Below are 27,496 nucleotides of genomic sequence, written 5' to 3'. Positions count from 1 at the left end.
TTGTCTTATCTATTCTATTTGACTCGTTGTAAGTTTCAAATCAGATATGCCTATCTTAAACAATAATTTGTGTTGCATTTATAAGTTACATTCGTGCACATCAATTGTTTACTCTTTTATTAAGAGATGTCCCAAACAATATGAGAAAACCACAAAGAATAAGAGGTACTCCGTAGTAAATAGAAAGAATGAATCAAGATAAAAGATAATCCATTAACCATCAAATTTATACAATTTGCAGTCTTTATTAATTTAAAGCATACAACTATACAAGCACTTCCCAATATGGAATTTATTCAACAAGCAATATAAAATATATAACAAATAAACTAAAAATTATACATCATGCATCATTCACTATATAATTTATCTTGGATAATAAATTCCCCAAATTTATTTGCCCTATTTCAATAGTGCAATTAATTAAGAAGAATTCTGCTGAATTAATCTTAAGATAGATCTTCCAGTCTCAACACCATTTTCTTGACCCGGAAATTGCCCTCGGAGTTTATCAATCACATTTCCATCAACTTGAAATGCTTTTGTAAGAACATCACCCAAAATTGGTGGGTTAGTTCCAAACAAAGCATTCGCTACGTTAACACGTAGCGGATTTTGACTACCAAATGAAGCAATTGCAAGAGATTTAGTGTCACCAATATTAAGCTGAAAATGAACTAACCCTTGTGGAAATACAATCATGTCCCCGGGACCAATGACCGTGTCGAAAAGTTTGTTATCGGTTGTCACAAACCCGGCGTATAGTGATCCCTCCATGACCGCGAATATTTCAGACCCGAGGGGGTGTAAGTGAGGCGTGTTTAGGCCGTATGGGGCGAAATCGATACGAGCCATGGCTACCCCTAGGGTGTTTAGTGCCGGGAATAAGGATTCGTCTACTAATGTTGCGTTGGCTCCTAGAATGTTGCTTGTGTTACCGGCGACGTTGAAATTTTTGCGTATGAAGTCGTTGATTGTTACATCCTTCGGGTTTTTGCAAAATTTTCCGTTCACAAACACTGCAAAATTAATAAATTAAATGTCAAAGAAAAACATATTTAGAACAAAGTTGTTGACTGTTATAATTTTAACAAAGAATTAACAAATTTCCAATATTTACTTAAAGTCGACCTCTGCAAACATATTGATTTTGGGTCCTCTTCAACTTGTATGAATTGTAAAACTAATCCTACTCGTAATTAACTAGAACACATAAACTGCAAACTGCAAATAACAGCTAGTTTAACTGTTAAATACTGAGAATTGAGAGGTGGTACTCATAAATCATAACTATTATTGGTGTCGATTTACCATTAATTTTTTTTCATTAAATAAAATTATTTAAAGTTGCATAACCCATAAATTTATCATTAATATATTTTTCTATGGTATATCCTAAAATTACGATGAAATAAATTTTAAGCCAAATTCACTACTCCCGCTATTAATATTTTACTCTTATTAATGAAACAATAGTAATAACATTTCACTACTTGCCCGTAATCATTGTTACTTTCCCTACTCTTACCGTAATTATTGTTACTGTCACTACTGCCGCTTAATATTGATAATTTCACTACTCCGACCATAATTATTGTTACTTTCACTATTGCCGCATTAATATTGATTATTTCACTATTCCCGTTGTTTCTACCACTTTCACTAATCTCGCTGATAATATTGTTACTTTTACTATTCAAATGAGTGATTATTATCATATAATTATATTCATTGTTACTACAATTCTTTTCTTTACTTACGAAATTACTTTTACTACTTAGGCATGCAATTTTAAGAAGATTATATATTTATATAAATATATTACATATATGTATTAAATCAAATCGAAAGAATTATGCAATATAGTATAGTTTATTTTAAGAAAATTGACCGTCTTAATTAATTATTTTATTTTAAGGAAATTGACCATATTTTAGTCTCTTACAAATGTTTAGGAAAATTATCAAGCTTCTACGAGTATATAGTTTAATTTTAACCCAAACTATATAATATTTGCATTGAGATCCTTTAATTGGGTCCATCACACGGTGCTATTGATTTAAAACTATATAGTATAATTAATTTGTATAACTTTTTTTAATTATTAAAGTCCCTTGATTTCTGGATTTAATATATAGTATTGATATTTGTTCAAATTCCGTTATAATTTCAAATTTGCCCTTATTACTCACGTTGCATCATGAAAAAAAAAAAAAGAATATAAAATCTTTAATATGATCTAGTTTGCTCATGCATCATGCATGTAACATGTCGATCGCTCCAAGGACTAGTATCATTTAGTGACCCAATGGTGGAGCTTGGTGAGCTAGCAGGGGTTATCGACATTTCGGTCGTTAACCAATAAAATTTAGTAGGTTATTAACTTGTGTTCCTCGTATTTACTAATTCATCGAATCCTAGTTTTGTCATTGTTAGCGTACAAAGCTATAATTACAAACTACTCGTAATTTATACTTATATAGAGAAAAAAGAGCGAACCTGCGGAATTAGGGTCATTAATTCCAACACAGAAACTCTGAAGAGGAGAAGGATCAGCTGCATTTGCAACGTAAAAGCTCATTGCAAATGCCATGCAAATTATTGCTGCTATCATTACAACTTTAGTTTCCATTATAGCGTTGCGTTAATATACACTCCGTATGTATATCGTCTTCAATAATAATTAAACTTGTAAATAAATAAAATTTGAGGTTTTAATTTGTTGATTAATCTTTATATTAGTTCGTTTGAATTGTGATACAATAACAAAGTGGTACGTGCGCCTTTTATAACCGTTAGGAAGTGGAATATTCAAAAAAAAATGAAGTGGTTATTATAATGATTTTGTTTAATTAATAGTCAAAGTTTAGTTTTCAACATTTTCATTGTTCAACACACATTATTGAATATTCTGCTTATTACAAGTCTATATTATTAGATGAAGCCGTAGACGGCAAACAAGCGGGTGGGTCGTGTTGGGTTCGTGTTAGGTATCACGTGTAAGCGGTCACGAGAGTCTCCAACCCAAACCCAACCCAATTAAATTTCGGTATGTTAAGTCGACCCACTTACATAAATGGGTCATCGAGTCTCAACCCTAACCCGTTAATTTCGTGTCGGGTTCGTGTCGTGTTTTCGTATCTTGTCCATATTTGGAAAGTTTCAAGTATATTTATCTGATGGAGGATCAAGAAAAATTAGGATTAATTTAATAAACAGGTCTTTCGTGTCGGGTTCGTGTTTAGAGAGCTCAACCCAAACCCAACCCAATTAAATATCGTGTCGTATTCGTGTCGACTCACTTACATAAATGGGTCATTAAGTCTCAACCCAAACCCGTTAATTTCGTGTCGTGTTTTCGTGTCGTGTCATTGTTTGCCAGCTCTAGATGAAGGAGTGACGGGTCAATTTTAGAGATCATGATGCAGGATGACACAAACACAAGATTTTTTAAATGTTTGGATAAAATATGTTTTAAAATAATAATAAAAAATTATCATTTTAGGTCGGAATCAAATTTAAATGTCAAGATAGAGTCGTAAAATGATGTATGTGGTATTGTGGTGGTTCTTCCTCAAACCCAGGTACCCCAAATCCCTATAATATGTGGATTCAAATATATCAACAACTTCTAAAATCAATCCAAATTGATAATTAATATTTTAGTACTCTTATCGTCCATATTATTTATCTACGTTTCATTAAAATGCTATTCATAAATAATAAAAGGGAAAATTAAGCAATTAGGATGAAGGGAATATTATCTAAAAAATAAACTTCACCTTTTTAAGCCTAGCAATGGTGTATAGCATTAGTATATTGTGGTTACACAACTTCTGCTAATTTTAGCAAAGTAAAATTCATATAGAATTTTGTTGGTTTATTAGCTTGATAGTGCACCAAAGTTTAAGACGCATTTATACCAATCAATTTGTTTATCCTTAATTTATTAAGCACACTAGTGCTCTATTTAGTTCTATATATGGATCATGCAATATTTTAATCGTACATGGCTTGTGTAGTTGTGTGAAAGTGTAAAACCTACATAGTTCTAATTAGTAGTTGGGTATGAACAACCATATACCAACTTTAACCATCGCCTTAAAGTTGATTGAGCTTTATTTAACTATTACTTTAAAATTATAATTGAAACGATTTTTTCACATGGTATTATAGCTAGTGTGATTAAAAGGTCATGAGTTCAAATCCTAGGAGTCCCACAAAATAAGTGGAATTTGCGCACATGGTCCACTCTTCGGCCTTCGCCAACCGGCATTCGAGAGGGGTGTTAATGAGACGAGTCAGCTCGCAAACAACTCGAGATCGGCTCGGTCAAAGCTCGGATCGGGCTCGAGCTTGGCTCGAGAGCTTAACGAGTCCTGCCGAGCAAAGGCTGGCTCGACTCGAAAAGCTCGCGAGCCGTCTTGAACTTGTGTGATTACATAAGATATTGCTCATATTTTATAAAAATATGTTCATATTTTATAAAAATATTTTATCATCATTATATCTTTGTATCACACATATCAAATGTCTAACTGATTTGCCAAATATTTTTACATATAACCTTTTAGCCTTGTTATTTAAAATATCGGAAGAAGATTTTTTTTTTTTTTTTTTTATATAGGCTCGATTTGGACTCGAGCTCGCGTTAAAGCTCGCAACCTTTATCACGAGCACATTTTTTTCAAGCTCGGGTAAGCTGGAGATCGGCTCAAGCTCGAGTTTTGGTTCTTGAGCACAAGCCGAGCAAGGTCAAGCTCAGGCTCAGTTCGGCTCGTTAACACCCCTAATACTCACTCACTGACAAGTGAGGAGACATGTTAACATATAAGACCATTAATTGAGCCTCAACTATATCTTAAGGATTCGATCGAAATAGTGTTCTCACAAAGTAAGCTTTGATATTAATCGTTTTAAACCAAATTTGACCGTATACTCCGTATATATTAGAGGGTTTATTTTCATCGGCGACGTTTTAGTAACTAACGACAACGTTTTAAAAAAAAAAAAAGACGATAATTATCCTTGCACTCACACACTACTTTCTCTCTCTAAAAAATTTCCTCTCAAATTGTAGTAAAAATCAACTAAATTAAAAAAAAAAAAATTAACAACAAATAACAAGATTAAATAATATGACGGATCCCGAATCACAGGTAATTAAACAACTTAATCGCTTCATTATTTAGTTAATTTTTTTTTTTTTTTTTGTGCACGGTTAAATCTATTCGATAATTGATTTACGTCACGTATTGACTTAGTAATAGAAAACATTGCGATTTTTCTGCGTAAATCTAAAATTTGTGCACCCAAGGTTTAGCCATGGACCAAACGTTGAGACTCAATGTTCAGCCGTGGACCAAACGTGGGAACTCAACGTTGGCCATGGTCCAAACGTGGGAATCCAACATTTGGACCATGGTTACACGTTGAATTTCGACGTTAGCCCATGGTTACACGTTGGGATTCAACATCTATCCGTCCATGGTCGAACGATGAGTCTCTACGTTTGGTCCATGGTTGATTGTTGAATCTCACCATTTACTCCATGGCTAAGTAGTTCTTTTTTTTTTAAAAACCGTGTTTAATAAGTTTATTTGCCAATTTTTTAAAATTATTTAAGTTTTCTAGTCGATGTGTGTTAATTTCTAACATTTTTTAATTGGTTTAATGCAGATGGGAGATCGAAATGTAGTTGGTTTTTAGTAGAATTTGAGAGAAAACTGTTTAGAGAGAAATGAGTGTAAATGTGCAAAGGGCATTATCATCTTTTGGAATGAAAACGTCAACGATAGTTACTAAAACGTCGACAATGTTTACAAATTGGGATATATTAAGGGTTAAATCATTCACGGTATAGTCTAGATTCATTGCTAATTATATTGCTAATAAAATTTGTAGAACATGCATGTCCATTATCAACTATGAATCTTAGACCTGGTAAACGGGTCAACAGGGTTGGGTTCAGGTTGACTGTTGACTTTCGGCTGGATTCAGTTATCATTTCCAGGTTTGCAAGAATGCAGGAAAGGTCATACCGAGTCGGATCATTTTACGAGTCTATTATTATTATCACGTTATTTATGATTAATGTATGGTTTATTTGCAACAATAAAATTCGAGTCACGTTATATTGATTCGGGTTAATTATCGGGTACGACTTACGAGTCCGGTTATTTGGACAGGGCCAATTTTACTAACTCTAACTAGGGTAGTTTTGTACACCTTACCGTGATACTTCTAGACTTGTTCTTTTGGATTGAAACTGTCTGAACTGAATTGAACTAAACTTAATGGAGCTGAACTGAACTTAATAAAGCTGAGCTGAACTGACCTGAGCTTATTAGAGCATAACTGAACTGTAGTAATTAAGAGTTAATTTGTGAAGAGAAGAGTTGAACTGAACTGAACTGATGAAATTGAACTGAACTAAATTAGACATATTAGCCGTTGGGTTGTATAGCACGTCATTGCGTTACTATTAACGAGTAACGACAATAATGTAAACTTTTTCTTTGACAAATTAATACGAAAATTTTTGGAGCATATATAGTCCAAGAAATATGTTTGCATGATCATTTTAAATGTCAAATTCTACGTACTTACGTTCATATTCTATATATTTGAGAAGACGGATCTTCCATGCACATTGATTTGCTAACAAGTTCAAGTAGTTGAAGAAAAGTGGTTAACTTCTATCCTTTAATTATAAGAACGAAACTACGAATCTTCGTACGTCAATATATATGTAACAATGCCGTTTATTAGTAAAACCTAATTAAATATATAGTAAATCGGAATATAAATGTTCTGGGTGTAATTCCAGAGCAGTTATACGTTACCACCCGTGCTTGTAGAATGACGTCTTTAGTTGAATCCTCCTTGCGGTCTCCTGAAACGATGAACAAACTGAGGGTTCGGCTTTGGACCGAGCGAACTCACTCCGACGCTCAAGTCGATAAACTTAGAGATAAGTTGTTGTTACTTGACGAAGTATATATTGTAGAGAGATAAGGAAGATATTCTGCAGGATGAATAGTGATTCTTAGGTTAAATTGTGGATCTCCTCCTCAATGAGAGTTCGGGAAAGTATTTATAGACTTTCACCTTTTGTCACGTGGTGGCCAAGTGGCCAAGTGGCTAGCGAGTGGAAAGACCGATCTACCCCTCGGTCGAGGACCCATGGCAGGCCGGCGGGTCCTGTTGACTCACCGCCGAGGGGTCTTGGATATGAGTTCGCGGATGTGTGCCTCGGTACCTCTAGTTGTCCCAGCCGAGGCACAAGAGACAACCAGCTTGACAGTGGCGTCGGTTAAATTTTGTCTAAGCCGTTGACTTGCTGTGGATATCTTTGACCTTGCTCAATATGTTGACTGGTCGGCGGATGCAGAATATGCCCCATCAATAAATTTAATTCAAACTTACTACAGTATTATGTTTAGATAAGCACCATGATTTTTTGTAATAAAATCGGATTAGTAAGTAATCCCTTTGTTCCGTGAATAATTTATATTTGCTTTATTTTGTAAGGGGGAAATAAAGTAAGTGTGAATTATTGATTGGGACGGAGAAAGTAATACGTTTATTTGTAATAACATGTATTGAATGATAATATAACGTGTTGAATGATATATTTAATTTCCATTTTAGTCCTCATCTTTTAAGTGTAGGAAGGACATTCTTGGGGGAGAACGCAAATATTTTCCACAAGGTAGTTAAGTAGTGATGTAATGCCATCCATCACGTAATATACGTTCGTGTAGTAGCCCATGCATCAACGTCAATCTTTCAATGTCAATTATAAACTTCCCCGGATATAGCACGGCCTACTCTTGTTTACTTGACAAGTATTGTATCAGGCTATCAGCCCAGTTTTATTATCTTTATTATACATATGAGAATCTAGTACACTAACAATAACGACATTTTGTTACTTCTTTCGTTCTAATTATTTATTTATATTTAATTAAAATAATGAAACAATATAATAAAAGAAGTGTGGCTATAGCAATTTTCATATAGTTATTGATAAAATTCTTATGTTTTGCAAAAGTTTTAATTCGGTTTTATGATCGTTTGTAGGTAGGAAGTCTAATTGAATATATAGCTCATGTCTCATGAGCTAAAACATTTATGCATTTTAGGTCCAGGTACATTGTTTTTTCTACTAATACCATGAAGGACGAAACTTCCATACATAAATTTGTTATATAAAAATCTTTCATACTCCCTCCTAGCCTCTATTTTCTTCTTGTTGTTTGTGGGCTGTGGCCACAAGATTTAAGAAAATGAATAAAATAAGAGTAAAAGGATTGAGTGGGGTTTGATGATAAGAGTAAGGGATGAATAATTAGGGTTAAATAAGGAATTGTGGAAACAAAACATTATGGAAAATAATAAAAAAAGAAGTAAAAGAATTGAGTGGGGTTTCTGAGTTTATGATGAATAAAATAAGAGTAAAAGTTTCCAATATAAAAAAAGAGGAAGAAAACTTGAATAATTTATTTTAGGAAATAGGGAAGATTATAGTGAATAAGAGGGAGTAAAATATATGATACTTTTTTTGTAAAAAATTTTGCGTATAAAAAAAAAGTTACCGTAAAAGTATCCTCTCAAAAATCACCCAAAAGTAAATGTACGTAACAGGATACAAGGCAGAGATCCAACAAAAGGAATCACCAGGCAATATGTTAGCCATAAAAAATACGGAGAAAAATAATATTTTATCGGGTGACCTGTCAAGTCTTGTATTAAAAAAAGTCTACGACGGAGTTTTTGTCGCAGGAAAAATAATATTTTATTATGGCGACGGAAATTCCGTCGCAACCAAAATTAATATTTTATTATTGCGATGGAATTTCCGTCGCAGGCCTTCTCGCCATTTCAGAAAAATGCGCGGTCTGGGAGACTTGGCTGCTACGGAAATTCCGTCGCAGAGCCGTTGCAGAATGAGGGAACCACCGCAAGGCCCGTCGCAGGATTTTCTTTGTTACGGTTTATGTGTCCGTCGCAATGTCTCCGTCGTTATGGATCCTTTTTTTTTGTAGTGTTAGGGTTTTTCTAAAATATTGTGCCCTAAGAGTATCTATTCAAATAAGTGAGAAAGTTTGAAAATAAATATGGCATTGAAATCTGAAAAAGTGTTATAATTTTTTATGCATCTGTTTTTTTTATAATCCCTCCTATTTTTAAATAAATTTTCCATTTCCTTTTTCGTCTATTCACAATAACTTCTCTATTTCTATTTTTGGTAGGTATTTGTGTCGTTCAAATTTAATTGTATGGTGGGGTAGTGCGTTTGTGTGGTCCAAATTTAATTGTATGGTGAGATAATATGTTTCCTTAAATTTTGTGCATAGGGGGAATGAAGAAGTTTATTTAGAATAGGAGGGAGTATATTTCATTCTCACTTTTTCATATACTTCATTCTCTCTACAATATCGCTTAAAACATATGGAAAAATATCATGAAATGTATGCTTATATGAAAACTCTTCTAAAAAAGAATCGGGTTTTATTTTATAACTGCTACCACGTATAATTCAAATTTTACCAACTGCTACCAAAGTAAATTTTCTTTAAAAACTGCTACCAATAATGTTGGTTCGTTTCACCATTCCCGAACCTACGAACCAAAATTATTCCTAACAACAAACCCAATACTAGCACAAGAAGAAGGGGAGGAGAAAGCCGCGTTAACATTAACCTTAAACCAATTATGCGGGGGAAGGCAGAAAAGTTGGCAGAATAATGTGACGAAGGGAACTGGGGGGGCGCATGGTTAGAGACATCGCAGAGGCTTAGGAAGTGTTACTAAACAATCGAGATGAAGGGAGAGGGGCGGCGGGGGGCGGAGGGGGGGGGGGGGTTGCCCGGGAGGGGGTAGAGGAGAGAAGATAAGGTCACACCTTCATGTCCACAGGCGCCAAATGGCAAAGGTGAACAAGGTGGTTCGGGCCACAAGTGGTCAGTGGAGGTGTAATTACTGTGAATTCAAAGTTGGAGGTCGAGTGAGTAAAAGGAGTGGTCCACTTTGAAGTGAGACCAGACCTCGAAGGCAAGACTACTAGAGTCTTTAAGGATATGAGGGGTCGATTTGTGAAAAGAGAGGCTCAAGCATAGAGCGCAAGAAGGGGAGGATAATGCTTCTCTTGAAGAGAGTGATGTTATGGGGCTGTTTATCCCACCACGTCAGCCACTAAATAACACTTTAATTCTAGAAAGAGTAGACAGATCTCACAACCAGGTAAAATCAGGCAAAATTAAAGGGGGCAAGAAGATGAATAAAAAAGGGTGGCGTAGGTAGAGCCTAACGAGAATTTTTTCTTTGGGGTATGGGAGATGGTAAGGATGTTAGGTCTACTAGAGGAGAGGAGTGGTATAGCAAGAATGGTGTTGCTAATGAGGTTAGGGAGGGTGAAGTCAAAGGCATCAAGGTTCCACTTCTCATTGAAAATGAAATAATTAAGTCTAGCATCAAAGGAGAAGGAGTAGAAGGGTCCTCGAATGATCGCTCTCAGAGGTCCAAGGCTGGACCAAGGGTCCCTCCAAAGGCGAATGGTGAATCCATCACCAATAGATGACTACAATATTTTTGTAAAAATTAAATTAAATACAAATGGTTACATCGAAAAAACAAAAACGAAGGTAGTATTAATTTGCCATAAAACTTTCTTTTTAAATCTCGTTAACATGCGTCCTTTGGGAACATTTGAGAAAAACCACGTACGTTATCAAACGTTATTTAGCCAAAATATACTCTGGGTATAAAATGACGTAGTTCACTAAATCTGAAAATATAATCCATGGTTCTCCATTATCGTTGAAGCTCTGAGTATGAACATAAATTGAGAATTAGGGACAAAACTTTAATGAGAGAGAAATGTAAATAAAGTTTGTATTATTATTATTGAATGAATGAACTGAATAAATAAGTACAAGTAGTATCATCAGTATTTATTCAACAAACAATACTAAATAAAAAACAAATGAACTAAAAATTACACATTATGCATCATTAACTATATATCTTCGGAAATATATTTCCCAAATTATTCATATTTAATTAAGAAGAATTCTGCTGAATTAGCCTTAAGATAGACCTTCCAGTCTCAACACCATTTTCTTGACCAGGAAATTGCCCTCGGAGTTTATCAATAACATTACCATCAACTTGAAATGCTTTTGTAAGAACATCATCCAAAATTGGTGGGTTAGTTCCAAACAAAGCATTCGGAACGTTAACACGTAGCGGATTTTGACTACCAAATGAAGCAATTGCAAGAGCTTTACCGTCACCAATATTAAGCTGAAAATGAACTAACCCTTGTGGAAATACAATCATGTCACCGGGACCAATGACCGTGTCGAAAAGTTTGTTATCGGTTGTCACAAACCCGGCGTATAGTGATCCCTCCATGACCGCGAATATTTCAGACCCAAGAGGGTGTAAGTGAGGGGTGTTTAGGCCGTATGGGGCGAAATCGACACGAGCCATGGCTACACCTAAGGTGTTTAGCCCTGGGAATAAGGACTCGTCTACTAATGTTGCGTTGGCTCCTTGAATGTTGCTTGTGTTACCGGCTACGTTGAACCCTTTGTGTATGAAGTCGTTGATTGACACGTCCTTCGGGTTTTTGCAGAATTTTCCGTTCACAAATACTGCCAAATTAATAATTAAATGTCAGTGAAAAACATATTTAGAACATGTGACTTTTATAGGTAAGGTTAAGAAAAAAGTTTTGAATTTTCTGGTGTAATATTAACCACAAATTCTCATTTGTGACAGCGATATCTTTCACAAGCTTATGACGGATACCGCTTCCTCTCATAAAATGCCCATTGAGAGGTGAGTGGGAAGCACATGGGGGTGCCCCACCTTATCCCCTCTCCCTTTTTGTGAGAGGTCACAAGCTTGTAATGGGATTAGCCCGTCATAAACAAGACTAGCTGTTAATTAAACAAAGAATTAACTTATTTCAAACATTTTGATTTTGGTCCTCTTAAACTTATATAAATTGTAAAACTAATAATAATCGTAATTAACTAGAATATACAATCTCCATACTGCAGACTGTACATGATAACTAGTTTAGCTGACCTTAGTTCAAATCTCATCAGTATCAAATCTGCACTTGTGTTTCACTACTTTACACCATAAAAAAATCTAGAACATAAAATCTTTAATGAGCATGTTTGCTCATGCATGTAATAACATCTGTACGTCTACCGAGTTCTTAACATTTAGTGACTCAATGGTGGAGCTTGGTGAGCTAGCAGGGATTAGCGCCCCTTAAACAATAAAATTTAGTACGTTATTAACTCATGTTTCTCAAATTTTCAATGTGAACCAATTACGTAATATATATAGAGAAAAAAGAGCAAACCTGCGGAATTAGGGTCATTAATTCCAACACAGAAACTCTGAAGAGGAGAAGGATCAGCTGCCATTGCAACGTAAAAGCTCATTGCAAATGCCATGCAAATTATTGCTATCATTCCAACTTTAGTTTCCATTATTGCGTTGCGTTAATATATATTTTCTTCAATAAATTCGTAAGTAAATAAAATTTGAGGTTTTAATTTGTTGATGAATATTTATCTTTGTTCGTTTGAGTTATGATACAATAACATAGTGGTACGTGCGCCTTTTATAGCCGTTAAGAAATGGAATATTCAAAAAAAAAAAAGATATGTGGTTTCGTTTAATTAAGCAGTCAAATTTTAGTTTTCAATTCAACATTATTGAATATTCTTCTTATTATTACAAACTATACTAGATGAAAAAAGTGACGGGTCAATTGTAGTGACCATTGGTTCACGGGGGCACAAACGCAATTTTTTTTGTCGTACCATTTAATGTAATTCAGATTCTAAGCCACGTAAAATCACAAAGACGGTAAAAGTCTTCTTCGTCAGTATTAATACTATTATATTTTGAGGGCCTGAATTCAAATTTCTGATTAAGTTAGAACAAATCTTATGAGCCAATCTAAGACGAAGTTGATCTAAGATAAAAAACAAACTTATTTAGGCCACACTATGGTGTTTATCATTAGTATATCGTGGTTACACAACTTGTACTAATTTTAGCAAAAGTAAAATTCATATAGAATTTTGTAATTTTATTAGCCAGATATTTGCACCAAAGTTTGAGACGCATTTATACCAATCAATTTGTTTATCCATAATTTATTGAGCACAAATGAGATCTCATACAAAGTGACACTCAATTTAATACGAGTGCTATGGACCATACAATATGGTTTGTGTTAAACTTAAATGATTCTAATTAATTAGTGAAATTAGGTGTGAACTCGTTTTAAATCAAGGGTTAAATCACTCATTGTCTCGTTGGATAGTCTATATTTATTACTAATAAATTTTTTAGAACATTATTCATTCATGTCCATCAAGGTTTTCAGGAACAGCCGAACAGATCGTGGGATGGAATCAATGATCGTAATTCGTAAGATCCTACAAATAGCTGGGTAAACAATTTTATGTAAAAAATTTGGTATAATTTGTGTAATGTAATAATGTTAAAAGTCTTCTAATGAATTGAAAGTCATTATAATCATATCAATATATTACGTGATTCTACCCAATTTTGAAATGAAATATTCTTGTGTCCTCCGGGTAGAGGCGGACCCAGAAATCTATCGATGGTGTAGCAAAATTATAACGTTATTAAAAATGCACTATGCGATAATTAACCGACGTCTTGTCATGTTTTTGTAATAAATGAGCCGATTTTAAGTTTGAGCTCAAGCTTGGCTCGAATCTCGTATCTGATACTCAACTCTTAAATTGTAAAACCGACATCAAAATCGATACAAGTCGTCATTTTCTTCAATTAAAATTTTTCAAAATCAAATTTATAAACAATTCACATATTAAGTCAAAATGAATATTTTCTATAGCGAATTGTTGATATTTTTTTGAAGTGGCGGACTATGATGAAAATTAATTCACATAGTCAATGTACCATTTCTCACATTCTCATATGACAACAAAAATGAAAACCTAAATATGAGTACCTACTTAGATAAATACTTAATATTTCTTATTTACTTGTATAGTTGTATACTTTTATCAAGTGTAAATATTTGAAAATCAATCAATCAATACTATATATTAATTTCAGAAACCAGGGGACTTTAATGTAATTAAATAAAGTTATACAAATTAATTATACTATATAGTTTTAAATCACTAGCACCATGTGATGGACCCGATTAAGGGATCTCAATGCAAATATTATATAGTTTGGGTTAAAATTAAATTATATAGAAGCTTGGTAATTTTCCTAAACATTTGTAAGAGACTAAAACATGGTCAATTTCCTTAAAATAAAATAATTAATTAAGATGATCAATTTCCTTAAAATAATTAATTAATTAAGATGGTCAATTTTAAGGAGACTAAAAGAAAAAAGATGCTTGGTAATTTTCCTAAATATTTATAGAATACTAGAAGATGGTCAATTTCCTTAAAATAAAATAATAAATTAGTATAAACATGCACATTTATGGTATTAATTATTATCATCATGAACTTATATATTAAATTTAAAATCTATGCAATTTTATTAAACTTTATAATTTATTAGATGTATAGAGATGTTAATTATTTAACATACAAAAATATAATATAAGTAGGTTATAAATAATTCAAGTTAGATTCCATAATATATAATATTGCATAATTCCTTCGATTTGATTTAATGCATATATGTAATATATTTATATAAATATATAATCCTCTTAAAATTTTATGCCTGCGTAGTAAAAGTAATTTCATCAGTAAAGAAAAAAATTGTAGTAACATTGGATATAGTTACTCACTCTGGCTTTTAATTTTCTTCCCGTTTCTCTAATATATGTGAGGAATATTATAATGAAATGGGAAGAAAACAGCAAGCCGGAGGGAGTATATGATAGTAATCACTCATTTGAATAGTAAAAGTAAAAATATTATCAGCGAAATTAGTGAAAGTGATAGAAACAACAACGGAAGTAGTGAAATAATCAATATTAATGCGGCAATAGAGAAAGTAACAATAATTACAGCGGGAGTAGTGAAATTATAAATATTAATGCGGCAGTAGTAACTGTAACAATAATTACGACGGAAGTAGCGAAAGTAACAATGACTACGGGCAAGTAGTAAAATGTTATTACTATTGTTTCATTAATAAGAGTAAAATATTAATAGCGGGAGTAGTGAATTTGTCTCAAAATTTATTTCATCGTATTTTAGGATATGTCATAGAAAAATATATTAATTATAAATTTATAAGTTATGCAACTTTAAGTAATTTTATTTAATGAAAAAAAAAATAATGGTAAGTAGAGGTAGTCCGAGCGAAGTCGGGCACCAATACTAGTTAATTGCATAAACTTAAATGTCACAATTTGGGATTGGGAGTGGACACATTAGGAAATTGTGCCAAAGTATTGGACATTAATTGACTAATATTAAGGAAAAGTAAGATAATTGATTAGTGAACAATAAATGTGGAATTATGATGTAGCAAATTTAATTTTCTTACCAAAATTTTTTAAAAATTGGTGTAGCATTTGCCACACCATTCATGTGTGTAGGCCGCCCCTGGGCTCCGGGGGTACGGTACTCCTTACACCCAAGTCAATCCATTAAATAAAATATTATAATGACTTAGGTGTAAGGAGTACCGTACACCCAGAGGACACAAAATTTTTTCTTTTGAAATATACCAACCCTGCAACAATTTGAATCATCATCTTTTACATTATGGATCGTAGGATCGTGCAATTCCACAATTCGGATGGATTTAATTAAACAACAATGCCTCGTTATCATGTACTCCGTGTGATAGTTTTAATTTGTACAGCATACCATGATACTTCTAGACATAACCTCACCTAGAAAAAATTAAAGTTAGACAAATAGTCGGTTGCTTGTATATTCGCACGTCATTTGCGTTACTATTAACGAGTAACGACAATATGGAAACTTTTTCTTTGAAAAATTAATACATAGAATTTTGGAGCATAGTCCACGAGATATGTTTGCATGCATGATCATTTTAAATGTCAAAATCTACGTTCATATTTTATACTCCGAGAAGACGGATCTTCCATGCACATTGATTTGCTACGAAGTTCAAGTAGTTGAAGAAAAGTGGTTAACTTCTATCCTTTAATTATAAGAACGAAACTATGAATTTTCCTACGTCAATGTATATGTAACAATGCCGTTATTTATTAGTAAACCCTCATTAAACAACAACATTACCCAATGACTCGGTGCCTAGACCTGACAAACGGTCAATCGGGCCGAGTTCGGGTGAGATCAATTACGCTCGCCGTGAATAAGTTCGAGTCAATTTGGATTTCGGATCAAATTCTATTCCTCAATAATATAGGTGCGGGTCAGGTCAATTTTGTCAGGTCTACTGAGTGACTCCCGCCAATAAGAGGCTAATTAAGAGGGCAGGATCGATGTTCGCAATCTTACTCTGGTATTAGCAACACTAAGAGGATTAAGAGGCGGTTTACGAATTATCCGAGAAGAAAATTGCATCACATCGAATGACAATTAATTCACAAAAATGAAATAAAATAAAAGTATAGTGAGTTATTTTGATTTATTCCATCATAATTAGAAGCAGAAAGTAATTAAATAAAATTTTGTTAAATAAATTGGAATATAAATTTTATTCAAACTTACTACAGTATTTAGATAAGAGTAATGATTATTAGTTGTAACTAAAATCGGATTAGTAAGTAGTATTTTTATTACTTTATTTGTAATAACATGTGTTGATAATACGGAGTACTATCTATCAAAGTTAGGTAGTGATGTAATGCCTTCCATCACGTAAAAATACGTTCGTGTAGTAGGCCATGCATCAACGTCAATTTATCAATGCTAATTATAAGCTCCCCCGGATAACAACACGGCCGACCCTTGTTTACTAGAGAAAATATTGTATCAGTCGAGTTTTATTATCTTTATTTTATGTGAATTATAATAACTTCATTCTTAAAATATAGTAAAGTGATAATAAGCATTTTTGTTACTTTTTCTGTTCCAATCATTTACTTATTTTTTATCTAAATAATGAATGATTACAATAGAAGCAGGGTTGTAGCGATTTTCATTTAGTTATTGAAGAAATTCTTTTGTTATCTAAAAGTTTCGTTTATGTTTGATGCTGTGTCTTTTTTAATTAAAAGAGTTATAAATCAAATTTTATGCCAACATAACACAATTATATGCTATTTATATAAATGAGTTATTTGTAACGACTTTGTGTTAAAATATGGCAACCCTAATTTGACTCAAATAAATATTGCGTTGTCACGTCAAATTAATTACTTAAATGTGTTATAATGTCGTAAACCAAACCTGGTAAGTTCATATTTGTTCATATTGTATTTCGGGTCAGGTAGTTAATTGTCTTTATAATGTTAAATTCTAATGTAGTTAGAATCGTGTTTCTACTTTAAAAAAGAAGGTGGCGCCCAATTTCGGCGCCACCCTCTCACATGCACCCCTTATTATTGGGGTCCCCACTTATTCTATAGGATGTATCCATTATTTTGTGGGTCCCCATTAATTGCATGTACGAGGGTGGCGCCGAGATTGGGCGCCACCGGATAGCGCTAACTCATTTTCCAAAAAAGAAAGACAAAGATTAGTTATGATTTGATTCATAGATTTGATTCGGGTCAGGTAGGAATATAAGATTCTACAAATTAAAGACAAAAAACATAATTTTATTGTTGAAAATATGTTAAATATCGTATCAGTAGATTCGTTTAAATAAAAGAAATTGTCATCAAGAACCCATTTTCTAAAATAATAAACGGAAATTATCTACATATGATTGCAAAAAAAAAAAAAAAAAAAAAAAAAAATTGGGTAAATTAATAATATTACTCCCTTTTATAAACCACTTTTCTAAAATAACTCACTTATGAAAACTTTTTAATAATTTACTCTCATTTAATGTTCTCAAGTCAAAAATTGAACCAAATTGACAATCCGGTGAAAAATTTTTTTTTATGACCGTTTTGCCCCTATGTAAATTCATATCTTCTCATGTGTTCTAGACTTCTGGCATAATTCATATCTTCTTCCCCATTTTTACTCGTTACTATTGGAATCAAATTAATCTTGCAAGTGAATATGCTAATAGGAATATTTATAATAGTTGGGTCTCAACTATCACCTTAAGGTTTTGGTTGAGATGGTTCATCTATCATGGTATCAGAGCCAATGTAACCGTAGGTCACGGGTTCGAATCCTTGCAACCTCAAAACTCCTCAAAAACTCAAAGTGGGAACCCAGCAGACGTCACGGGTTCGAATCCTTGCAACCTCAAAACTCCTCAAAAACTCGTCACGGGTTCGAATCCTTGCAACCTCAAAACTCCTCAAAAACTCAAAGTGGGAACCCAGCACACGGTACGAGGGAGCCGGTGCACAACAGAAAATTTGAATTTTGACGGAATATGTCACCGTAATGTGAAAATGGGTGAAACTTTTGAATTATTTTATAAAAGGGGGTAATTTTAACTGGAGAGGGATCGGGAGTCGTACAATCATATGATCATATAATGATTCTACGATTTTTTTTTTTTTTTTTTTTTTTTAAATAAATTGAATCATAAGATACTATACATCTAAAATTCTATCTAGAATCAGGATTAGTTATAATACGCGGAATCTAAATCGGAATTGTTAAGAGCAATTGTTATCAGAGCTCTTGATCTAAGTTGTAGGCGTCTTAATTGCGGCTCCAAATAAGAGGTGTTCGTTCTCATTGCAATTCGCAATTCAAGTTGTAAAATTATGGACTTCCTATGATTGGACCACGAACATAAAGGGTCACCAGTTTACCACCTAAGGCACCAACTTTTATAACGAGTCGAACTCGGGTCATTATAACCATCTTTCATAATTTTACCAACTAAGCTTAGTTGACATCTGCAATAATCTTTGTGTTTGTCTAAACCAAACCCAACTGAAATCAGTACAATCGTCTATATTTCGACTTTTCACTAACTTTAAGTTTTGCAAGTCATGAGAGGTGGCACTCAATGACCTGAGTTCAAACCGCGTCGGACGTCGACAAGAAAATCACCATCTTGTGTCCCACCGCCTTAATATTCTGACACCTCATCCTTTGATAATATCTAAATACTTATTTTTAATATTTATTGCTTATGTGTCAAATGGAGAGATAGTGGGACACAAGATGAGACACGAAAATGGGACAGAGGATTCAGATTGCAAAAAAAAAGTCCTATAGCAGAGTGATCATTGATTCATTGGCCAATATCAGGATCTGGAGTGACCTTAACAATCAGGGAAAAAATTAATATCCCAAGCACAACAATAATCCGTCTAATTTTGTGTTTCTGCTGTATGAATTTAATGACTATACAACCCTTTTTATAATTTCTACCAATAAATAAATGACCAATACTAAATTTCTGAGCAAATAAACACCACACCCACACAAGAAGACTAATAGATCATCAACCTCTTGTACTTGATATTCCGGTAGCGAAAGGGGATGCTGTTGATGACTGTCTTCGGCTTTTACAGATTAACCTTTTCTTCTTCCGTCTGCCCTCGGTGTATGAACAACAAGCTGTTGCTGTGAAAATAATAATTTCATGGCTTTTTTTACAAAGTGTGTTTTACGAGCATATAGCTTCAACCGATAATCGTTTTAGAGTTTTAGGGCATGGATCTCCACCAAAGTTCATGTTGGATATAGTCACTGAACATCTCTGTCGCCCTATGCATCTCTGCGTTACAACACGACAATGTATGGTTTAGTAGAACAGATGTGGAAAACGGCATACAGATATAAGAACTTACTCTGAATATGAGATATACTAGAAAAATGTGTCATTTAGGTTGGGATTAGCCCGGTTAGTTAGGCTTTGGGGAATTTCGGGTATATTTGCATTTGGGTTGTGAACTGTGTTGGACTGCTGGTGCAGGGTCCTTTTGGTCTGTTTGAGCGAGAATCGAGCTCATAAGAGTCGGGTTAGTTTCATTAGGTCTAGTCGTTCAACTGATTGTGCGACCGACAACCTGTAAATGAGACGGTACTCACTGGAGGGAAAATTTATGAATTAAACGACTTTTACATGACTTACTTTTTCCACGATGGCGTGAGAGTCTTGCGCATGACACGTTCCTTTGACGAAACTACCACAAGTTCCTGAGGGTGTGCCAAAACTTGCGAACTGGACAGAAGATATCGTTTGTCCTGCTTCACATTGTAGATGAGCTTTGGCTACGTGAAGCCTTTGTGTACCAACTTGACTGTCTAAGCTCCAGTTTACGGTTGTGGGATGGTGCTCGTATGCATCAGCACATACGCGTGCTACTGACCTCTTAACGAGCGAGATCTTTGATGCATCCCCTCCTAATTCCTCGAAGATGACCATTAGATTTTGTTGAGGCTTTAACCATGCCCTAGGAACATGGTACCTGAAAGCCCAAAGATACCAATGAGTAAAGGCCTGTCAAAACCAACTCGACCAGTACCAGAATCGACAACCTCGAATATTTGCTGGCCCAGACTGACCCCCAAAATGACTCAAAGTCGAAATGTCCCGACCCAATCCAAATGAAAATACACAAATTCTCGTTGGAGACGGACACTATCTGTCACAAGCTGAAGACGAATAGTGTCCCTCTCACAAATTCTCGTTGGATAGTGCAAGTGTTGGGGAAATGGATATCCCCATTTGCCCTCCCACTTGCATTTTGTGAGAGGGCCACTATCCGTCTTCAGCTTGTGACAGATAGTGGCCGTCTTCAATGAGACGGACTGATGGAAATATACGCTAAATGACAGTACCCAAATGGACCGGACATATACCCGACCAGAAAGACCTATTTGCCATATTTACTAATGATTGATTAATCCAAGTTTGAAATGAAGGTTGAGAAAGTGTTAGAATACCATCTTTGGGTTGGGCTACCACAACCATGCTGGCATTTTGTAGGACGGTAAGTCCCCATATAATTACAAGGACCGCAGTTTCCATTGGCATACATAGTCCAATATCGGCCTACACTATGGCCGTTGATCCATATTTCACCTTTCCCCATGCTCTGCATATCTATAGCCAGTGGCTCAACTCCTCCAGGCGCATCAAAGTAAGCCTGAAGATTGCCACGATGTAGCATCTTAGATTTCATTCTTCAAAGAATTTGTTTTAGGCTTAGAAAGTATGAATTCTTACCTTGTACCATGTCAACGGTTGAGTACTTGATGAAGCTAGTGAAGCCCTCACCCATTCCACAGCTGAAGCCCCTGACGGAGATGCTAGATTCATCGTCTCTCCTTTTAATCCGACCTTGCAATAGAAATGCTAATTAGCTTAAAGAAGCATTTGAATCTCTATGTATCAAGACTTGGGTCCACCAAACACCGGAAAATTAAACTCTGTACATTTTGTCCAATCTGTGCTAAAAAGCTAAATTTATAGCCTTTTTTTTTTTTTTTTTTTTTTTGAAAGAAACCCTTACGGGTTATCATATATTACTTAAATCCAGGGCCGCAATGTTAACAAAAAACAGAGGCAAATCATCTGCCCAAAATCGCCTACCTATGGACCACGGAACAGCGTGAGCCACTTCGTGTGCCAATCTATTAGACAATCTACTAGTATAAGTAAAAACAACAGACTCAAAAAACAAACTAATTCTAAAGATATCATCGTATATAGTCTTTATAGTAAATAGTTTTCATACTTTTAGCCGGACACCAAAAAAGTTCTCTGAATCAGCTACCGTAAAATAAACACACAAAAAAATTTCTGCAGACGACTCACTTGATACGACCATTTCTGCCATGTTAGATCCTTCTTTCCACTTCCAAGACCTTGCAGCACGACGGGGCCTAATATCCCCGTATTCCATGTTTCAAATCGTGGCCCGACGTTCTTAAGACAGCAAAATAGGTAATTAGCATTTTTAATTCAAGATCAAGATAAAATATAGGAGTCGTATGAGTTAAGCCACCAACAAAATGGCAGTGAGTAAGTGAGTAACTAACCGGCAAACCAACAGCTACGCTTAGTAGAGCAATTCTGTTGACTCCAGTGCGGAGTTTGACTGGTCCTTTGAATGTAAATCGCCTGTTCTCTCTAGTTCCATAAGCTGACCCTGAAATTTCACAAATTTGCAAAATTGTTTTATTATTACTTTTATTTGATTCAAGGGTGTATCACTGTTAGTGTCTGGTTTAAAGTTCAACCCAATATGTGAATTTTAGCAAAGTGCATACCTGACAGTTGCCCATTGATGAAGACGTGAACAGCGTGTCCTGACGACTGCACTAATAGTTCGGGAGTCTGACCGTTTAGGTCAGATTGGCTGGCAACAACACTGGAGAGGAAGACAATCACAAGATAGCAAGGTCAAGAACACTGATTTTAGGTAGACCTGACCTAGACTCGAAACGAACAAGTTGGAGTAAACCTGAGATTAATTTGAAACAAATTACCTTTTATAATCAGAACCCCTAATTGACCACCAATGTGAAAATGACTCAAACCAGAACTCTGCCCCAAACCACCATACCCAAATAACCCAATAATAGTGCACTCGAGGAGTCGAGGTGACCATAACCTGCATTGATCTTTTACCCACCCAACTTAGTCCAAACCCTACCCAAATAACCTGTTTTCCAAATCTAGTTTTAGGTGCTAAACAAGCCTACAACTTGCACAAAAGCATCAAATTGTCAGCATGTATTGAGTTTCGAGTACATTTTCTACTTGTATTTTAGGTCTAAACATTCCTGATCTGATCAAAATCCCAAAATGGCCATGAGCCCATGACGTCTCGTTATCTTATTGTTTTTCCTCATTTTTTTAAAGGGGGTGAGGGTTTAAAAAATCGAGGCAATCTAGTGGACATACCTAGTCATGTACCAAAGATAGTCACTACCATCTCGTGTGACATTGACCTGCTCCAAAAGTCCATTAGCTGTCATCGTTGGACGATCCTCCGCAGAAGAAAGATCCTCGTCATAGGTTTCCCATGACAACAATTGGGAACTCGATGGTACCATTTGCATGTGTGATGTTTGAACTCCAACCTAGATGAATATGGACGAACCCAAGGTGGTTAAGAGTTATTGCACTGATAATATTATATGGTAATCAAATATGAATATATTTTCTTTTTCAGGTGTAAAGGGAGTTTTGGTCCTGTCGCGAGTCAAACCCTTACATCCGCAATATACCTGAATATAATACTCAGTTAACTAAGAAACATACCTTGGCGGTATTAAAGACAACATTTTTGCAATCCGGGAGTATGCTAACAGACCATGCCGGTAAATCATACTGTTGATTGTTGAATGTCACCGTCTTAGATGAGGTAAAATGATAATTGTAGAGGAAAGCTGCACAAGTTCCTTTCTCTGGCGAGAAGACGTGTGCCTGCTGATAGCTCCCTAGTTTTGTGACAGTAGGATTTGAAGAGACTAATGCCTTCTCACAAAGCTTGATAGCCTGGTGAAGTTGTTGTAAGTGTCCGTATTTAGGTTGTCTAATCAAACCTGTGCATCATAAATTCAGTTAAGAGCGGATTTATTTGAATCGTGTAAGTTGATAATCAACAGCAAACTACGTGCTCAGTTATCAGAGGAAATGAGTGAAGGGTTCTCTCTGAGAAAAAAGAACATCAATTCTGCAGTTCCTCAAGGCTTACAAAAATTGAGTAAGGCGAAGTTAACTCTGAATTAAACAACATAAAGAGCCTGTTCACGGAAAACCACAATCATAATTGTGCTGAAAGTCTGAAACTGTATCGAATAACTACTAATCTATAAAACACAACCAGTTAAATATGACTTTGCTTAATTTTGTAGTAATCTAAGTATATCGAGTCTTTGGTTCATTGTAAATGAAACTGAACTCTCTCAAGTGTCAAGACAATGACCAGAAAATTGCCCTACATGCGTAAGAGCTGCATTTTCAGCGTGAAGAAAAGCGCTATCATAAGGAATCATTAAATTTGCATTCTCATTCAGTTATAACTTTGCTACTCAGACAGATGTATCATGCTATATTTGTGTTCGACAATCCTGCAAGTATTGTCTGAAACTTCTAACCGAGTCTGAGAAACATAGCTTACAACAAGCAAACTTTTGAGGACAAGGATGGAAACTCTCCAGTAGCAGATTTATGGTATATTGAGCTTATATTTTAAGTTCTCAAGATAAACTCATAAAGTACCATAAATTATCCACTACGGAGTACTTGAAAACGGTGCCTAACTATTTGGACCATCCGTCAATTTCTGTTAATTTAAAAAAAAAATGCAGGGACACTCTGTCACTATCCATCAATGTAAATGTATGAGCGAAAAACACTTGCCGTATTCATCAATGGGAGCATCATAATCATAACTAGTTGTAATAAAGGGACCACCAGCAGTGCGCCCGAAGTTCGTCCCACCATGATACTGCATGACAGGCAAACTTTAGAATCCCATCAGACAAAAGTTCAGGTTTTCACCTTTCGATTTCAGTCAAAACAAAAGCAATAGCTCATGTAGATGTAGCTATTCACCATGTAATAGTTGACGTATGAACCACCACTTTGAACAAAACGAGCGACTGCAAAGGCCAAATCTTCTACTGGACGGTCGTGAATCGGGCCACCAAATTCAGTAAACCTACAATGACAGTGTAAAATTATCACCCAAAAAAAAATTCTGAAAGATTCATTCATGTTCAGCAACGAAGTTAGAGATTTAATTACCATCCACTCCAAGCTTCAGTCCACATCAGTGGTTTGTTTGGTTTGTTGGGCTTGAAATAATCACAGTAGAAACCATTGCATGTGTTTATCTATCAGAAATACAAAAGTACAACCCGGGAAAACAAATCAGTTGATCCATTCATTATGAAATTGCCAAACTTCTGTTAATTTTACTCGATAGAATTTATATAGTCACATGAGAAAATCATCTTACCATTGGATCAGGGGCATCATCTTCCTTGCACATCAACCACGGAACTCCGGTATTCAGACCAACTGCCATTTTTGCAGCCCAGTTTATATAGGCTTCGCCTGCAGCCCCAAATTCCTTAACTTCTGACCCATATTCATTCTCAATCTGACATTACATTTGATTCATGTCACAATTTGATCATATCTCACGAATTCAATGAGATTATCCGAGAACATTGATTCTAACTACTTACTAAAACTGAATTCTGATGCATACAAGGAGATGATATTAACTTCAAAACTCACACATATAGACATTAACCAGCTAACTTTGTGGGTAATTCTCACAATAATATTATCAAGAGACCGTCTCATATGAGAATTTGCGCAACTTCTATGGAAAATAATGCCAGACCTGAGATAAAATTATAGGACCGCCCTGAGATGCAAATAATCGCTCACTTTTCATCATTTGAACAATCTTCTGAGTGAAACCTTGCATTGCTTGCTGAACAATGAAAACAAAAACACCCAAAAGAATAAAATGATTGTTTATTTAATGAAAAAGTCTCAATAGCTATAATATCCCAGATCACAAGAAGTTTACTCCTTCCGTCCCAGTAAGAGGTATCTTAATCAAAGGTGAAAAAATGATTGGGACGGAGGCAGTAAAAGGTAAGATTTACTTAATGCAAAAATGCAAAATTTCATACAACAAAATTAACACAAAATTTAGTCATGGGAAGACCTTAAATGGTTCATTATTTGTTCTGAAACTGATTCCAGGAACATACTTCAGCCACACAGGAAATCCTCTGCATCAAACACAAAGCAAAACACAACAATCCTTTTATTAATCTATTGTAGATTATTTACAATATAAGCAAGCACCATTAATGAAGTACAGCACTCAGTACCGTATATGATATATCCTTCGATTCTTCCGTCTTAATCAATTATTTACCTTTTATATTCTTTGTGACAGGGTATTTGAATCAAAGTAAACAAATGATTGAGACAGACGAATAAAACAATTAAGAATTAAGATTGATTTAATTTCATTACCCAAAATTCCATTCAGCACAAACATAAGGACCAATACGGAGATTAACATAGAGTCCAACTCTTTGCACTGTCTTTATGAACTTCACTATATCATATCTTTCTTCAAAATTATACTGCAAAACCCAAATAAAATTCCAGGTTATAAACAATTTTTAACCCAAAAAGACATAATTAGTGAGGAGAGTAACTAATTTTTTACTCCCTCCGTCTCAATCATTTGTTTACCTTATCAATTCTTTCCGAAGGGTAATTTAATCAAAGGTAAACAAATGATTAGGACGACCGGAGTAATTAAATTATCCAAAGAAGATTACTTTTCCAGGAGAAGGCTCATGCACATTCCAGAAAACATAAGTATCTATAACATCCAACCCTCCAACTTTAGCCTTAGTTATAAGATCTTCCCACATCTGTAAAACAAAACAAAAACCCATTTTTCATGATACATTTAGTAGCAGGGGCGGAACCAGGAATTGAAATTAGCAGGGACGAAAAATCTAAGACAAGATATAATAAAATAAAAAATCTAAGATTTTAACTAGAAATTTCATATTTTTCTCTAGCCCCCTAATTCCGCCACTGGCAGTAGCGGAACCAGACGGGGGCTAGCAGAGACAGTCTCATTTGTTACTCTATCACATTACTAGTTTGCTGAAATGTTTCGTCCCCTAACTACAAATCCTAGTTACGCTACTTAATACAATAAGTACATTGTAAAAAAGAGATTAAAGGGTGCAGGAAAATACATCAGGGGTACTTCTAGGATAATGAATGGAACCAGAAATGAGGATTTTGCGTTGGCCATTTATAATAATACCCTTATTATCATAAGTAATTGCAGAATGTATGAACTTAAAACCCAGAAAAAATGTCATACATAACAGTATCACAACTTTGGAAAATAAGCTTGTTTCCATTTTAAAAAAAAAAAATGAAAATTTAAGTGAAAAAAATGTGGAAAAATTTGTGGGATTTTGTGAAATGTGAAGAAAGATTGGTTGTTTATATAGTAGGAGTATATGAATCTAATCTAAAAATCTAAAATGTTGCCTGTAAAAAAGGTTAAAGATTTATGGAATATTTGATGTAGGCCATACCTACACTCTACAATAGGCAACAGTGAGCACTCTTTGTTCCTTTGTAATCCGTACTATTAGTAGGGAGACTCGTTATTAGAAGTTTAAGACCCTTTTTTAAGCTTAAAACGAGTTAAAAGGTACGATATTTAGCAATAAGAATCCTCTTTATTTATTTTCTCTCCATTCCCTTTTACAAAACCATTTAATAATATTATCTCATTTATACTCTATTGATCCTTTATTTTATGCATAGATCGTGAACCGTTCGATGTTGGCATGATACAATCTGGGTCGTTGATAGGTAATGGCCTCTCTATTTCTTTTTAGGAAATGGAGAGAATTTTGGCTCGATATTTAGGTAG

At 34.7% G+C, this 27,496-nt stretch overlaps 3 protein-coding genes across 6 annotated transcripts; all 3 read right to left on the bottom strand.

Moving 5' to 3' along the window:
• Nucleotides 1–295: 295 nt before the first annotated feature.
• Nucleotides 296–2,711, bottom strand: LOC141658579 (germin-like protein subfamily 1 member 17). The gene is made up of 2 exons (XM_074465505.1): nucleotides 2,500–2,711; nucleotides 296–1,019 (listed from the first exon to the last, which is right to left on the bottom strand). Exons 1-2 carry the CDS (start codon nucleotides 2,630–2,632, stop codon nucleotides 424–426), a joined length of 729 nt encoding a protein of 242 aa, XP_074321606.1. The 5' UTR covers nucleotides 2,633–2,711; the 3' UTR covers nucleotides 296–423.
• Nucleotides 2,712–10,885: 8,174 nt separating this feature from the next.
• Nucleotides 10,886–12,627, bottom strand: LOC141658578 (putative germin-like protein 2-1). The gene is made up of 2 exons (XM_074465504.1): nucleotides 12,389–12,627; nucleotides 10,886–11,663 (listed from the first exon to the last, which is right to left on the bottom strand). Exons 1-2 carry the CDS (start codon nucleotides 12,516–12,518, stop codon nucleotides 11,068–11,070), a joined length of 726 nt encoding a protein of 241 aa, XP_074321605.1. The 5' UTR covers nucleotides 12,519–12,627; the 3' UTR covers nucleotides 10,886–11,067.
• A 6,749-nt stretch (nucleotides 12,628–19,376) lies between these two features.
• Nucleotides 19,377–27,284, bottom strand: LOC141586332 (beta-galactosidase 3-like). 4 transcript variants are annotated; one of them, XR_012519508.1, is made up of 18 exons: nucleotides 26,802–27,096; nucleotides 26,370–26,465; nucleotides 26,056–26,168; nucleotides 25,739–25,805; nucleotides 25,406–25,498; nucleotides 25,013–25,156; nucleotides 24,799–24,887; nucleotides 24,607–24,712; nucleotides 24,412–24,499; nucleotides 23,308–23,591; nucleotides 22,948–23,126; nucleotides 22,311–22,411; nucleotides 22,080–22,189; nucleotides 21,856–21,966; nucleotides 21,265–21,378; nucleotides 20,862–21,184; nucleotides 20,167–20,690; nucleotides 19,377–19,809 (listed from the first exon to the last, which is right to left on the bottom strand). XR_012519508.1 is itself a non-coding variant. In XM_074407527.1 (18 exons), the coding sequence occupies exons 2-18, from the start codon at nucleotides 26,463–26,465 to the stop codon at nucleotides 19,699–19,701; spliced, it is 2,346 nt and encodes a 781-aa protein (XP_074263628.1). In that variant the 5' UTR covers nucleotides 27,153–27,284; the 3' UTR covers nucleotides 19,377–19,698. The 4 variants fall into 4 exon arrangements, 3 of the variants coding, with proteins under 3 accessions (XP_074263628.1, XP_074263626.1, XP_074263627.1); XM_074407527.1 differs by lacking the exon at nucleotides 26,802–27,096 and adding an exon at nucleotides 27,153–27,284 and having other exon boundaries at nucleotides 20,167–20,503; nucleotides 20,982–21,184; XM_074407525.1 differs by having other exon boundaries at nucleotides 20,167–20,503; nucleotides 20,982–21,184; nucleotides 26,802–27,269.
• Between the last annotated feature and the right edge of the window lie 212 nt (nucleotides 27,285–27,496).

This window comes from Silene latifolia, chromosome 6 (genome assembly GCF_048544455.1).
Source record: "Silene latifolia isolate original U9 population chromosome 6, ASM4854445v1, whole genome shotgun sequence".
In the NCBI taxonomy this organism is placed as follows: Eukaryota; Viridiplantae; Streptophyta; class Magnoliopsida; order Caryophyllales; family Caryophyllaceae; genus Silene; species Silene latifolia.
The sequence above is the reverse complement of the archived record's forward strand: the minus strand, read 5'-3'. Positions and strand labels throughout refer to the sequence as shown.

Coding starts and splice junctions, on each gene's coding strand:
- LOC141586332 (XM_074407525.1), bottom strand. CDS start 26,972: ATGGAAACAAGCTTATTTTCCAAAGTTGTGATACTGTTATGTATGACA. Junction 26,466..26,801: donor ATCCTAGAAGTACCCCTGAT/GTATTTTCCTGC, acceptor TTTGTTTTACAG/ATGTGGGAAGATCTTATAAC. Junction 22,190..22,310: donor CATCAATGGGCAACTGTCAG/GTATGCACTTTG, acceptor GTGAAATTTCAG/GGTCAGCTTATGGAACTAGA.
- LOC141658579 (XM_074465505.1), bottom strand. CDS start 2,632: ATGGAAACTAAAGTTGTAATGATAGCAGCAATAATTTGCATGGCATTT. Junction 1,020..2,499: donor TAATGACCCTAATTCCGCAG/GTTCGCTCTTTT, acceptor TTAATTTTGCAG/TGTTTGTGAACGGAAAATTT.
- LOC141658578 (XM_074465504.1), bottom strand. CDS start 12,518: ATGGAAACTAAAGTTGGAATGATAGCAATAATTTGCATGGCATTTGCA. Junction 11,664..12,388: donor TAATGACCCTAATTCCGCAG/GTTTGCTCTTTT, acceptor TTAATTTGGCAG/TATTTGTGAACGGAAAATTC.